Raw genomic sequence first — 15900 nt, forward strand, 5'->3', positions numbered from 1 at the left:
ACTGCAAGAAAAGATAAAGAACCCATTATTTAATCCGGTTAAAAAAAGTTTTATTACTCCTGGAAAACCGAGAAGGCTACACCAGATATAATAAGAGTTCAATTCATTTACTTTTCACATTCCACTTATCCAGGTTTCAAACTAGCAGCATCCACTGTTTACATTGCTTTATTTCCTGTTGTCTTTCTCGTAGAGTCTCTTTTTGAGAGTTTACCACTGCATCTGGCCTGATTCTCCTCCATCTGAGATTTAAATACGTTTACATCCAGGTTGTGTTTGACTCCCCATCATTTTATTATTCATTCTCTACCAACCTGTTAGAAGAAGGGAGAAAAAGCAATGCAGAGAAAACTCAGAAACTGAATGTGCAAAGTTGAAGAGAAAGTGTTTAATTACTCTCCCCCCCCACCCCCCTCACATGTCAGTTACAGTATTGGTATGAATAATTTTAATAATCATTATCAAAAAATGTTCATGTCTTTCAGGCAAAGCTCATGCAAACACCTGCTGATGCATTTAGCATCATGTTCACTTCTGTGTGCATTTAATGTCTTCTAAGCATGTGGGTCACTTCTGGGGTTCAGACTGGAGTCTGAGGAGGGCTGCGTTGAAATTATGGAAACAACACAAAATAAATAACTAGAAACAGCTATTATTGAAATAATAGCAAATGTGAATGCCCATTATTTGAACTATGCCTAATTATTGAATTGAAATTGCAAAAGTATGAGAAATTGAACAAAACAAGCTCAACTGAGATTGTTTCTAATTGCCCCACATCAGAATTGAACCCATGAACTTTTTGTATTAAAGCACACTGACTTACTCACTACACTGCTAGTACTCTTAGCTGTACCTTGGAAAAAGCATTTACATTTTTTCCAATTAGGACGGGAATGCCTCTGTTTTTCCAATTCCAGCAGGGTGTAATTAGCGGGATTTCAAAAACATGTGCAAGGTTAAACTAAACTCCAGTGAAGATGTGAAAGACTTTATTGTTCAAAGTGAAAAACTTTGTTTCCTGTGTTTCAGATTCATCAAAGTGTTGAAATGTTGCAGGGAGCATTGTTGGAACAAATCCTTCATATTTAACTGGGACATTTGCAAATAACTTCCTTTGCTCCTTGAAGTGCGCAGCTGAGACAGTTCAGGTTGAGCAGCCTGCTGAACTGCACGCCATCACACAAGCAACAGCCGACAAAAGACCATGGAGATATATGTCAAATGCTGCATTTGAACCCGTGCCTTGTATGTGTACTTGTGTATCGGTGCAGAAAATGGACCAATTGCTGAGCTGCATTTCTGATTTGTCCAATCACAGGAAATTATTTGCAAATTTGACAAAAACCTGATAACTTGAACATTTTTACATTACAGTTAAATTTAAGTTCTTTGATGGAACAGTATGCAGTAGTTCATGTGCAAAACTATCATACCATCACAGTGCCCAACACTTAATGTTGGAGTTGAACCAGTGCCTTGTATACCAATACGTACATGTGTATCGGTGCAGAAAATTGACCAATCACTGAGCTGAATTCCGTTTCGTCCAATCACAGGAACGGATTTCAATACATTGACAAAAACTTGAATAACTTAAAAAGTTTAAATGTTTCAAAGACCAAAAGTCATAGAACATATCTCCTGAATGGGCTGAAGAGTTTGATACTTGAATGGTTGAAGTGAGACAAACGGTGTAGGAGGAGTAGCGTTTCAAAGATCTTGCAAGAAAAGACAATGGAGACCCGGACCAAGACGAACCAGACACTGCAAACCGGTGCAGAGCTCCAAACCCCCGTTGAAGCTGTTTTCAGCTCATTATGCAAAAACCGACCAATCGCCGAGCTGAATTTTTTTCAACATCCAATCCGCATTTGGTTTGAAGGACTTTCATCCAATCACAAGGCTGAATTTATTTTCACAAAATGTTAAATATCTCTAAAACTACAAAGTTTTCAAATAAAAAAAATTCGGAGCACACGTATCCTGAAGGAGCTGCACAGTTTAAGATCTGAATGACTGAAGTGACCTGAACGGTGCAGGACTAGTAGCACCGCAAAAATTGGCGGAATGATATATGATAATAATAACTAGAACCAGCTATTATTGAAATAATAGCAAATGTGAATGCCCATTTATTGAACTATGCTGAATGATTGAAATGAAATTGCATAAGTGTAAGAAATTGAAAAAAAAGCACAAGTGACATTTTTGCTAATTGCCCACAATGGGATTTGAACCCATGATCTCCTGTATTGCAACACACTGACCTACTCACTACATCACCAGTATGCTTTGCTACATCTTGGAAAAAGCATTTACATTTTTTCCAATTAGGACGGGAATGCCTCTGTTTTTCCACTTCCAGCAGGGTGTAATTAGCGGGATTTCAAAAACATGTGCAAGGTTAAACTAAACTCCAGTGAAGATGTGACAGACTTTATTGTTCAAAGTGAAAAACTTTGTTTCCTGTGTTTAAGATTTATCAAAGTGTTGAAATGTTGCAGGGAGCATTGTTGGAACAAATATTCCATATTTAACTGGGACATTTGCAAATAAATTCCTTTCCTCCTTAAAGTGTGCAGCTGAGACCAATAGCTCATGTTAAGCAGCCTTCAGAACTGCACGCCATCATACAAGCAACAGCTGACAAATGACAATGGAGCTTTATGTTAAATGCTGCATTTGAACCCGTGCCTTGTATGTGTACCTGTGTACCAGTGCAGAAAATGGACCAATCGCTGAGCTGACTTCCGTTTCGTCCAATCACAGGAACAGATTTCAATACATTGACAAAAACTTATATAACTTAAAAAGTTCAAATGTTACATAGACCAAAAGTAGTAGAACATATCTCCTGAATGGGCTGAAGAGTTTGATACTTGAATGGTTGAAGTGAGACAAACGGTGTAGGAGGAGTAGCGTTTCAAAGATCTTGCAAGAAAAGACAATGGAGACCGGGACCAAGACGAACCAGACACTGCAAACCGGTGCAGAGCTCCAAACCCCCGTTGAAGCTGTTTTCAGCTCATTATGCAAAAACCGACCAATCGCCGAGCTGAATTTTTTTCAACATCCAATCCGCATTTGGTTTGAAGGACTTTCATCCAATCACAAGGCTGAATTTATTTTTTACAAAATGCTAAATATTTCAAAAACTACAAAGATTTCAAATTAAAAAAATTCGGAGCACACATGTCCTGAAGGAGCTGCACAGTTTAAGATCTGAATGACTGAAATTACTTGAACTGTGCAGGACTAGTAGCAAGGCAAATATTGGCAGAATAATATATAATAATAATAACAATAATAATAATAATAATAATAACTAGAAAGCCGCAAGCGGCGATCAAGGCCCTCGCACCTACGGCACCGCTCGGCATTTTACCACCACCTCCCTTGGCGAACTCCCCCGTCTTTTCTCACCCTCACCTGCTGCCAGGCGGCACATCAGCTCATTTAGGCTTTAAAACAAGGGACTTTGTCTCCAGGGGGCGGGGCCGTGGTGGTGATGTCATATAGACACGTTTTTGTGGTCAGCATTGCAGTAGACTGACCCAAGGTCTGTTTGGGTCAGATTTGGTGTAGTACATCAGAGATAAAAAGCAACATTGCCCTTAAAATGGGACACTTCCTGTTGCTGATGGGGGGGGCTAATGTATAAACCAATTGTTGACATGCACTTCTGTTCATGATGGGACTGGCATCATTTGTATAAATTTTGGTGCATATATGTTGATTGATGTGGGAGTTGAATAAATTTGTTCTCTATTGCGAGACCTCAATCTTTGAGGCCCCGCCCCTCCTATAGGCCTTGGCTGCTGTAAACGATTAGCACAACTTTTAATCAGACATGCCTCCTGAGTATCCTGAGCAATTTTGGTGTCAGTTGGATAAAAGCCCAGAGATGAGTTTGTTGTAATGTGTGGCAAAGAATAAGGCCAAAATGATCCCAAAAATGGCAACTTTTTCAAAAACTTTTTCAAAACTTCCTGATTAAATTAGCCATGAGGTCCAAGAGGGTTTTTTGTAATGCCTGACATGGAGCACATGTGTACCAAATTTCATGTATGTCAGTCTATTGAGTGGGCGGGGCTAATATGTTGAAGTATTCTGGAGGGCGCTATTCAAACACATTGGGACATTTTCAGCATATTTCTACATGACTCAGTTGAAACTATCACAGTCATAGACCTTGATAAGTTTGTTAGATATCAAAGGTTTATGGCTTGGTTACACCTACTTCCTGTTTCATGGTGTTGGAGCATCAATCACCATGGTTACGTTTGGCGTAGCAACTTGAGTTTTTTATTGCTGCATCCTGAATGGGTTTGACATACTATGAACAAGTTTCAAGTGTTTCTACTTGATTGCTGAGGAGTTCTACCACTCAATGTGAAAAAAAATCACTTCCTGTTTGAAGTGGGTGGGGCTTAGGCCGAGACCGGAAATGGTCATATTAATGACCGGTTCCCTGTTGCATCTGTCCCCCTTTTTTCCTGAGCTTCTAGTTCCCGCCTGCCCCAGCTCTGTTTCTCGTGGCTTTCTTTGGTGTTTGGATCTTGGACCGTTTTTGGATTTGGACTTGGGATACTGGACCAACCCTGACTCATCTCTGGTGAGAAGTCAGATTTATCCCTCCTGGAATCTGATTAGCACCCAGGTACCTCTCCTATCCCCTTCAGCCACTGTGGATATCCGCTTGGAGGACTGTCTCTCAGTGGAACCTGCTGCCTGCCACCCAGTCTCCAGTCAGACTCAAGAAATCTTTTCCCTGATCCTGAGGCATTCTATTTACTGGTTCCATCCTCTGAGTTGTTTCACCTGCAGTGTAAAAAGAACCTCACCTTACTTGTGTTCAGCACCAGGAGGTTGGACAGGTTGGAAAAAATCCAGACTTCAAACAATCGTTTGGTTCCAGTTTTCTGGAATGTATCAGACACTGAAAGGGCTCGGCTGCGAGCAGAACCCTCTCCTGGGTGGTCTGTGTCTGTATGTGCGATCCGACATGGCAGAACTGCAGGACCAAATACTGAAACACAGATTGTGTAAATGTGAGACTGAGTGCTGCAGAGAGAAAACGGGAGAAAATCTGCTCAGTAGCTGAAAACCACAGCTGGTTTTATTCTGAAGCAGAAACTTGAAATATTTCCCTCCATCTATACTTTATTTACCATGTTGGTGTGTCAACTGGTTCCTGATAGTCTAAATTTATCTGACTTTATACAAATGATGCACACAAATACACACACACACACACACACACACACACACACACACACACACACACACACACACAATCAGCAGTCAGCAAAAGATCAGTCAGAAGTCAAGTCCTGTGTCATGGTTTTCATCTGTGGATACTTTTTCCCAGCGGTCTCTGAAGGCATCCTCCTGGTTACTGATTCACACACACACACACACAGGAAAAGGGTGTGTTAAGACAGCACTTCCTCACTGCGTCCTCCTTCCACCACAAACCTACTGAGCTGCACTGGTGAGTGTTCTGATTCATGTTTATGTGCTGAATATTTCATGTAGAACTTGTGAAGAGACGTTCAGACCTGAGAAATGAATATTATATGCTGTACATCGCCAAGTACATCAAACTATAAAGGAAAGGTGTGCAGGGATGTGAATCAGCTCAGTAGCATGACGGGGTGAAAACAGAGCACCTTAAAGAGGCAGAATCTCTCAGCTGTAAAAATACACCATATTAACATTTTAGTGTTGTACATTTATAACATTTTGCTCAGATTCCAAACAAGCCCAGTCCTTTCCAGGCCAAAGAAAAACCTGGTTGGAAGGACTGAGATTTCTGAAATCCATTTGGAAATCACAGATGTCGCAATACTTCCTTCAATACATTTAGAAAATAGGGTACCTAATCGTAACTTTAGGGGTACAACGGACTGTCACTTTGGTAGTACTTGCAAAAGTACGGCTGTTGTACCTTTTACAGTGTGTACCTTAGCAGTTGTACAAGGCTGCACCCATAATACTGGTGTGTATCGAGACTTTCTGGTAAACGTCTTCCACACCAGATGCTCCAGTCAGCAGTTTCACTTCTCTGTTCCGAAGCCCAGAAGTCTGATTGTCAGCAGAAACTGAGACGTTTGGTGGGGGATGTGGACGTTTCATCATCTTTATCTGCGGTAAACAAGCCTGCAGTTACTCTGGTCCTGACTGTTCCTGGGTAGCAACCAGACAGGACCAGTCAGGGCCAATCAGGACCAGACAGGACCCGTCAGGACCCGTCAGGACCAGTCAGGACCCGTCAGGACCCGTCAGGACCAGTCAGGACCAGACAGGACTACACAGGACCACACAGGACCACACAGGACCAGCCAGGCCTAGTCAGGGACAGTAAGGGCAAGTCAGGAAAAGTCAGGACCCGTCAGGACCAGACAGGACCAGCCAGGCCTAGTCAGGGACAGTAAGGGCAAGTCAGGAAAAGTCAGGACCCGTCAGGACCAGACAGGACCAGCCAGGCCTAGTCAGGGACAGTAAGGGCAAGTCAGGAAAAGTCAGGACCCGTCAGGACCAGACAGGACCAGCCAGGCCTAGTCAGGGACAGTAAGGGCAAGTCAGGAAAAGTCAGGACCCGTCAGGACCAGACAGGAACCGTCAGGACCAGACAAGACCCGTCAGGACCAGACAGGAAAAGTCCAAACCAGTCTGGACCAGTCGGGACCAAACAGGACCAGACAGACCTGACAGTTTCGGAACATTTTATAACAACTTTCAGACACATCAAACCGATTCTGTTGCCTTTCATCAGGTGAACCATCAACCAGATTCCTTTTCCATTCATTCCCACATGTAGATTTCCTGCTTCGTGGTCGCCCAGTCCTTCCAAACGGCGCTTTGTGAGGAAACTGTTTAAATCTTCTAATAAAGCAGGATTTTCAGGTGAAATGATTCACAGGAAGTTTGGAGATTTGATCTTTTTTATAGCACCGTCTGATGGGGGAGGTGTGGACCCAAACACAGGAAGGCAGAGGGGGTGCCGAGACCTGTAACAGACGGTGGGACAAGGAACCGACACACACCAGCGAGTACAAACTGAAACTAACAGGCATAAATACATAAAAACCCAACACGACACAGGTGTAATGGATAAGCTAAATAAACCCAGTTGAACCAGAGAACAAGGCTAATCAGGAACACGACGAAAGCAGAACTAACAACCACACACGACACAATCGCTTCTTCCAGTCTTAAGTCATCTTCACATAAATCTCCAAATGCGGTGTTGATTTTAGGAACCCAGCCCTCTTTGTGTTTTAAAGACAGTTTCTGCACTGACGTGTAGACGGTAGAATTTCTAGATTTCTCCTTCGTTTCAGATCAAGACTTTGTTCTTAGAAGAGATTGTGTTATTTTTCTTGTCTTTATGTAACTAAGTTGCAGAAATAAAAATTAATTTCTGTTTTCAATCCGCTGAACTCTGGATCTTATGGACGCTCTGTGTGCTTTTATCACAACTGCAGCTGGATTTGATTAATTAGCTCTTTGTCATCCTCATTCCAGGTTTCTTTATTGTAATGAGTGAGTAAGAATTTAACCAGTTCAGATTCCTTTTCATTACTTTCGTCTTTCATTTTTTAATAAAGGATGCTGAGGACCTCCGCATGGAAAACTGTAGAAATTCCCATTTTTTTGTGGGTGAACCTAAGTCGTCATTGTTTTTGGTCTCTAAAATAAGATTATTTGTTTCCTTACAGAAGTCCCTGTTGAGGAATAAATTAGAGTTAAATTTTCAATAATCGTTGTTTTCTTTTGTTATGATTTGAAATAGTCATCTTCATTTTGCAGTGACTGCTGAAGCGGTCTTACATTCTGAAACATATCTTTCTAGTAAATTGGATGTTATGCAAGGCTTAGCCTGCCCATTAGGTTTAAACCAAGTAAATTGCCTTTTATTCAATGTCTTCCAGATATCTTATTGTTTTTAATAATTTGGTTGCATGGAACAGTAAATGCCTTGCATTGCAGCCCTGCCTCTCCAGGGGGGTTACAGGTTTCACTTACACTTTTCAAAAAGCTCAAATGAATCTCTGTGGACGGTTCCCACCCTTGACATGTTGCATGTTGTCGCTTGTGGAAAATAAAAGAAAATGGTTAAGGAGGTGGAGCTGAGAGGGGGCTTTGACTGTGGGGGTGGATGATTGACATCTAGCAAACTCTGACCTGCCTGTAGCTAAAAGCTAACTGAGCTAACCTGAGCTGATGGTAGCTAACAGGAGCTAACCACTAAACAAAAGTAAGTAAACGTGTAAAATGGTTTTCAATTTCACTTAATCCTTCATCTGAAGTGTCTCATGTCATGTGAATTTTACAGCAGTTTTACTTTTAGCAGGAAACACTGAACCTGCAGTAAATTAATATTTGTACACGTTTGAATGAATTCTCTGCATTTCTCCCTAAAACATCCCTTCCCCTCGATTATGTTTTGCAGATACTGTCCATTAAAACAGGGGATGCATTTCTATATATGTGCTTTATTTTTATTTGTTTAAGAATCTTTTCTTAGAGAATTTCCTGCAAGTTTTTTTTTTACGCCAAATTAAACTCCGCTTCTTTTGTTTACGCCAAAGTAAACTCCCGTTCTCCTGTTGACGCCAAAGTCGACTCCCGTTCTCCTGTTTACGCCAAAGTAAACTCCCGTTCTCCTGTTTACGCCAAAGTCGACTCCCGTTCTCCTGTTTACGCCAAAGTCGACTCCCGTTCTCCTGTTTACGCCAAAGTAAACTCCCGTTCTCCTGTTTACGCCAAAGTAAACTCCCGTTCTCCTGTTTACGCCATAGTAAACTCCCGTTCTCCTGTTTACGCCAAATTAAACTCCGCTTCTTTTGTTTACGTCAAAGTAAACTCCCGTTCTCCTGTTTCCGCCAAAGTAAACTCCCGTTCTCCTGGTTACGCCAAAGTAAACTCCCGTTCTCCTGTTTCCGCCAAAGTTAACTCCCGTTCTCCTGTTTACGCCAAAGTAAACTCCCGTTCTCCTGTTTACGCCAAAGTAAACTCCCGTTCTCCTGTTTACGCCAAAGTAAACTCCCGTTCTCCTGTTTACGCCATAGTAAACTCCCGTTCTCCTGTTTACGCCATAGTAAACTCCCGTTCTCCTGTTTACGCCAAATTAAACTCCGCTTCTTTTGTTTACGCCAAATTAAACTCCGCTTCTTTTGTTTACGCCAAATTAAACTTCGCTTCTTTTGTTTACGCCAAAGTAAACTCCCGTTCTCCTGTTTACGCCAAAGTAAACTCCCGTTCTCCTGTTTACGCCAAAGTAAACTCCCGTTCTCCTGTTTACGCCAAATTAAACTCCCGTTCTCCTGTTTACGCCAAATTAAACTCCGCTTCTTTTGTTTACGCCAAAGTAAACTCCCGTTCTCCTGTTTACGCCAAAGTAAACTCCCGTTCTCCTGTTTACGCCAAAGTAAACTCCCGTTCTCCTGTTTCCGCCAAAGTAAACTCCCGTTCTCCTGTTTCCGCCAAAGTAAACTCCCGTTCTCCTGTTTACGCCAAAGTCGACTCCCGTTCTCCTGTTTACGCCAAAGTAAACTCCCGTTCTCCTGTTTACGCCAAAGTCAACTCCCGTTCTCCTGTTTACGCCATAGTAAACTCCCGTTCTCCTGTTTACGCCAAATTAAACTCCGCTTCTTTTGTTTACGCCAAAGTAAACTCCCGTTCTCCTGTTTCCGCCAAAGTAATCTCCCGTTCTCCTGGTTACGCCAAAGTAAACTCCCGTTCTCCTGTTTCCGCCAAAGTAAACTCCCGTTCTCCTGTTTACGCCATAGTAAACTCCCGTTCTCCTGTTTACGCCAAATTAAACTCCGCTTCTTTTGTTTACGCCAAATTAAACTCCGCTTCTTTTGTTTACGCCAAATTAAACTCCGCTTCTTTTGTTTACGCCAAAGTAAACTCCCATTCTCCTGTTTACGCCAAAGTAAACTCCCGTTCTCCTGTTTACGCCAAAGTAAACTCCCGTTCTCCTGTTTACGCCATAGTAAACTCCCGTTCTCCTGTTTACGCCAAATTAAACTCCGCTTCTTTTGTTTACGCCAAATTAAACTCCGCTTCTTTTGTTTACACCAAATTAAACTCCGCTTCTTTTGTTTACGCCAAAGTAAACTCCCGTTCTCCTGTTTCCGCCAAAGTAAACTCCCGTTCTCCTGTTTCCGCCAAAGTAAACTCCCGTTCTCCTGTTTCCGCCAAAGTAAACTTTTGTGCTCTGTTCCCTTACTGTGGCAAAAAGTACCAAACCACGACCCTAACACCAAGCTGTAATATGGTGTACCATTACACCCCTTGTCAGGATCAGTCTGAACCAGTTAAAGCTAATCAGGACCACTGAGAACGGATCAGGACTAGTTAGGATTACAGTTGTTGCAAACATAGATCTAGTAACATAGATCTGACATCAGATTAGCGCAGATATTTGACCAGCATAGAGCTGACTGACATGCATCTTTATTGTGTCTTGTTCAACAGAACTGCCCCAACTATGGATGATGACCAGTACCAGCTCTTCCTGGACCTCGTAGATGACACCACCAACACCACTGACCCCACCTATGTGGTCAGTAGAACCGTCATGCTCTGTTCGAAGGAGACTGTCAACGAGTTTGCATCCAAATTCATCCCTGTCTTCTATGTGGTCAACTTCATCCTAAGTTTTATTGGAAATGGGCTTGTCCTGCTCATCATCTTCAAGTACGAGAAGCTCACTGCAGTGACAAACATCTTCCTCCTGAGTTTGGTCTTCTCCAACCTTCTTTTTGCTTCCAGTCTACCTTTCTGGGCCACCTACCACTGGTCTGAGTGGATTTTTGGTAACTTTCTGTGTAAGGTGGTCAGTAGTGCTTACTTCATTGGTTTCTACAGCTCCATCCTCTTCCTCACACTCATGACATTTGACCGATACCTGGCAGTAGTGCAGGCTGTGGCAGCTGCCAAGAGCCGGAAGAAGGTCTACGCCATTGTTGCCTCTGTGGTTGTTTGGGTCATCAGTATTGCAGCGAGTGTAAAGGAGCTGGTTCTAAGAAATGTGTGGAAGCACCCAATAAATGGACTCATCTGTGAGGAGTATGGATTGTCAAAGAGGACCATGGAGCGCTGGAATCTGGTTACTTACTATCAGCAGTTCCTCCTCTTCTTCCTCCTTCCTCTGATCATGGTCATGTACTGCTACATCAGCATCACTCTGCGCATCCTGTCTACCCGCATCAAGGAGAAGTGCAGAGCCATTAAGCTCATATTTGTCATAATCTTCACTTTCTTCACCTGTTGGACGCCTTACAACATCGTCATCCTCCTACGAGCCATTCAGGTCTCCCGCGGTGAGGATGAAGACTCATGCTCTGATGAAGAAGGTCTAGACTTGGCCTTTTACGTGACCCGGAACATTGCTTACCTGTACTGCTGTATCAGTCCTGTGTTTTACACTTTCCTGGGGAAGAAGTTTCAGAGTCACTTTCGAAGGCTGATCTGTCAGAAGATTCCCTGTCTGAAGGGGCATTTCCTCATCAACAGCCAAAGCACCAGATCCACGTCCCAGAGAGCCGCGCACTCTGTTAATGAGTACACACATATGCAACACGGTCAGGTTGAAAATAACGACACCCATTCATGTCATCCTGGCCTTTAGGAATCTCTGAATGAAGAAATTAGTGGAACTAAAAGCTCCATTTGTGGTCAAACCCCAACTTGAACACATTTATGTCCGAAACATTCAAATGTAGTCTGAACTGTCGAGGTTCCCAGGAAGTCATGAAAGGTGTGATGCAGCTGTGTCTAACCTTGATACCTTGTTGAAGCTCATTTTAGCTGTGTTTGATGTTTTCTAATTAAATGTGAACATCTTGTTCTTGTGCTTCTTTGAAATAAAACAAATTAAATGTTTTAATGAAAGAGAATGCAGGTGCACTGCAAGTATCCCTCAAACCAAACCTTGAGCATGAGGAAAGGATTCTGATCCAAAGAGATTGGGGGAAAATATCCAGGTCCAGGCACGCAAATAAAAGTCTTTTAATAAAAAATGGGCGAGAATTATTAAAATCCACCAACACTAGTCAGTTCATGCCTTCCTTCAGGGTGTATAGTGACGCAAACAGTCAGAGTAGTTATAAATATCACAGGTATGCACAATTGACACTTCTTGGCCTCTAGGGGCACCATACAATAAATCCAACACAAGCAACAATTCCCCTGGCCTCCAGAGGCACACAGAAATGCATACATTAGAATAAATACAGACAACAAAGCTGTCTAACTCTGTGAAGACCCAGCCATCAATGTAAAAAAGGACACAAGAATCTACTGACAAAATATGTAATTGAATGGGAAAATTTGAAAGAGTAATATGAGGTAATAAAAACTACAAAAATGAAGTTAAATCTAAGTCCTCATTTAGACCTGGATATCAAATAAAAGATACTTCATTCATCCCCGAGGGGAAATTCAAGGTTCAAATCAGCTAGTCCAAGGTTACACATACAGACATTTACATTTGACAAGTTTACAGAACAAACTGATACTTCGGCCCTGCAGCCAGTTTTACTGGCGCCGCCTTATATATGAGGAGAAGATGACATGTGGAAGGATGGGTGGGTGTTGAAAAAAAGAAATATCTGTACACTTCACCTAAAGGGGAAGGATAACGATGCAACAAAAAACACACCTCTAAACATAAGCACAAATTCAGACAATAGACAACACACAATATGGGAGGGGGGGTTGTTGGAGTCTCCCAGACAGCCAGTGAGGTCGCCCCCAGCCAAGCAGCATCTAACTCATCGTCCGTGAGTGGAGGGAGGGGTGAGGTCTGGAGAAGGCGGTGACAGACAGGAGAGTGTGTCTGTAACAGTGTGTGTGAGTGTGAGCGTTCAGTGAGTGAGTCTGAACTTTCCCCAGTTCATCTGGGCCACCTGATGTAAATGCAGCCAGGCCTTGAGAGCCGAGTTCAGTAAGTTCCACAGGCCTGAGAAAGGGAGGGGGACTGAACGTCAGGCAGCATTACATTCCAGGAGACGCGATAACCAGCCTGCCCAAGGCCAGTCAGGGAGCCAGATCCAGATAACAGCTTTGTTTTGGGTCAAGCTAAGCTTCGTTTGGCTCAGCTTTGAGTCCTTAGTGGTCTCTGTCGGACTCCGAAACAGCCGAATCGGGGATCAGTTTCCACCAAAACCGAGCAACCGCTTCTCCATGATGTTTCCCCCCTACGGATGAGCTCCAGAACCACGACCAGCCTGCCAGGTTGGGCCAGACTGGCATCCAGTCGGGGTCCAGTGCTGTCACGTATGAGTTCGAGTGCTAGTTTCTCAGCATAGTCCATCACAGATCTTCCAGAATGTGCAAGACATCAGGAAACTGCACACACACCAAACAGCAGAAACCAGTTATCATAAATCCAGTTGTGTCGAAATCCTCCACGTGACCGGCAGTGCAAAGGCAAAGTTTGCCCACTCTAGAGTGTAAGAGTGAAACACATGGTGCAAGAATAAGCACAGACAGTCTTCTCTAGATTAAACAAAGTTGTATTTTCCACTACAGTGAACAACCATAAAATCGAAGGTTTATTAACAAATAAGAATAAAATGCATCTGTTAAAATATAATAAAAAGAATCCGGAGTTGTCCACTCGAGGAGGGCTACAGCTGTGGACACAAGGATTTAATTTGTTAGGGTCGGGCCTCTCTCCCCACCGTGACCAGGGCCCACCAGGACAAAACAACAAAAAAAACATATGCAACTGAATATAAAGTATCACTTCCCAAACCAAACGAAAATACCAAAATCAATACAAACTAACCCTCCAGGCCACATGGTGAAGTCCTGACCACCAGAATCCTTGGCCTAAACAACTGGAGCCAACCTTTGGGATTCCCCCTTAAAGTTAGAAGAAACAAATGCAAAAGAGGACAAAAGACACTCTCATAAATGAGAAAAATAAATCCATACAAGAAAATTAAAAGGACAAAACAGCAGTGTAAATGTAGCTGCGTCTTCTATGTCCTTGCTCAGAAGGAGGAACAAACCTCTCCCACTACTTAGCCACCTCGTACCGGTTGGCTATGTAGAACCCCTATGGGAGCCCACACGCCACACCACACCCACATCCAGCAGATTTCTATAGCGTAAACCCAGCTGTTTGCTTGTATTCTTATAGAAGGAGGGCAAATTGACATTGAGGAAGTCCATTGTAAAGTACCTGGCTACGGCAACCCAGGAGTGCCAAAAGACCAAGCAGCTAACTCAGACAGATTGTACCGGACCCCCTTGTACAATCTGTCCGGTCCCTGTACGACAGGTGTCAGAGCTTGGTCCATATTGCTGGTAGTAAGTTGGATTCATTTCCAGTGAGGGTTGGACTCTGCCAAGGCTGCCCTTTATCACCGATTCTGTTCATAACTTATATGGACAGAATTTCTAGGTGCAGCCGAGGTGTTGAGGGGATCCGACTTGGTGGCCTCAGGATTGGGTCTCTGCTTTTTGCAGATGACGTGGTCCTGTTGGCTTCATCTGGTTGTGATCTCCAGCTCTCACTTGACTGATTCGCAGCCCAGTGTGAAGCGGCTGGGATGAGAATCAGCACCTCCAAATCTGAGACCATGGTCCTCAGCCGGAATAGGGTGGATTGTCCTCTCCGGGTCGGGAGTCAGGTCCTGCCTTAAGTGGAGGAATTTAACCCCTTAACCGGTGGCGGCCCGCCCGCGGGCTGTTTTACGTATTTGTTTTTATATCACACTCGTACAATATCTTAGACATAAGCTGCGCAAGACGCACCGGTAGGCTCTCCCCTTCTGATTGAACCCATTTTTGATCAACTGGACATGGTCCTTCCCTAACCAATAATACCCACTGAGTGTCAACCTAGGTGGTCTGACAATCACATAGTTTTCCGCTTCCAGACCTCGCCCAACTGCTCTGACGCCAGTTCTGACACCACTGTCGTATAGACATTTAAATTCCCGTCACGGTGATGTGCGGCTTCTGTGTGTGTGTTCACTTTGTGCGTCGGGATGGGGGAGATGGGGTGGGGGCGTCCGCATTGTTTCCTTCTTTTACGTTCTTACTGTTGCCGTATTTCCAGTGGTTCTGTTTGGTCTGCCTAAGACGTGAGACCTGGTTTGTTAGAAAACTTGGGGTCTCGGCTCTAAAACGTCAGACCCCCCCCCCGGTTCATGTGGGTGTCGTTCAGTCCAAGTGTGCGTGAAGCAAAAAGACCAGTTATCAAAGAGACGCAGTACTACTTAACAGTCAGGTTAAGTAGTACTTTACTACAGTAGTACTACTAACAGATATGTACTACAGTAGTACTACTAACAGACATGTACTACAGTAGTACTACTAACAGACATGTACTACAGTAGTACTACTAACAGACCTGTACTACAGTAGTACTACTAACAGACATGTACTACAGTAGTACTACTAACAGACATGTACTACAGTAGTACTACTAACAGACCTGTACTACAGTAGTACTACTAACAGACCTGTACTACAGTAGTAGTACTAACAGACATGTACTACAGTAGTACTACTAACAGACATGTACTACAGTAGTACTACTAACAGACATGTACTACAGTAGTACTACTAACAGACCTGTACTACAGTAGTACTACTAACAGACATGTACTACAGTAGTACTACTAACAGACATGTACTACAGTAGTACTACTAACAGACCTGTACTACAGTAGTACTACTAACAGACCTGTACTACAGTAGTACTACTAACAGACATGTACTACAGTAGTACTACTAACAGACATGTACTACAGTAGTACTACTAACAGTACTACAGCAGACTAAGTGTATGGCTGGTCAGTATTTATGCAGATTATTTCTAGATGAAAGATAATATTACTAAGTATTATGGACCAGGCCTGA

General features: G+C 43.1%; 1 protein-coding gene across 1 annotated transcript; it reads left to right on the forward strand.

Annotated features, from left to right (window-relative positions):
- The first annotated feature begins 5474 nt into the window (after positions 1-5474).
- On the forward strand, positions 5475-11808 carry ccr12a (chemokine (C-C motif) receptor 12a). Its single transcript, XM_079244057.1, has 2 exons — positions 5475-5497; positions 10495-11808. The coding sequence occupies exon 2, from the start codon at positions 10508-10510 to the stop codon at positions 11648-11650; it is 1143 nt and encodes a 380-aa protein (XP_079100183.1). The 5' UTR covers positions 5475-5497; positions 10495-10507; the 3' UTR covers positions 11651-11808.
- The last annotated feature ends 4092 nt before the right edge of the window (positions 11809-15900 follow it).

Source organism: Telmatherina bonti, assembly GCF_933228915.1.
Source record: "Telmatherina bonti genome assembly, chromosome: 7".
Classification (NCBI taxonomy): Eukaryota; Metazoa; Chordata; class Actinopteri; order Atheriniformes; family Telmatherinidae; genus Telmatherina; species Telmatherina bonti.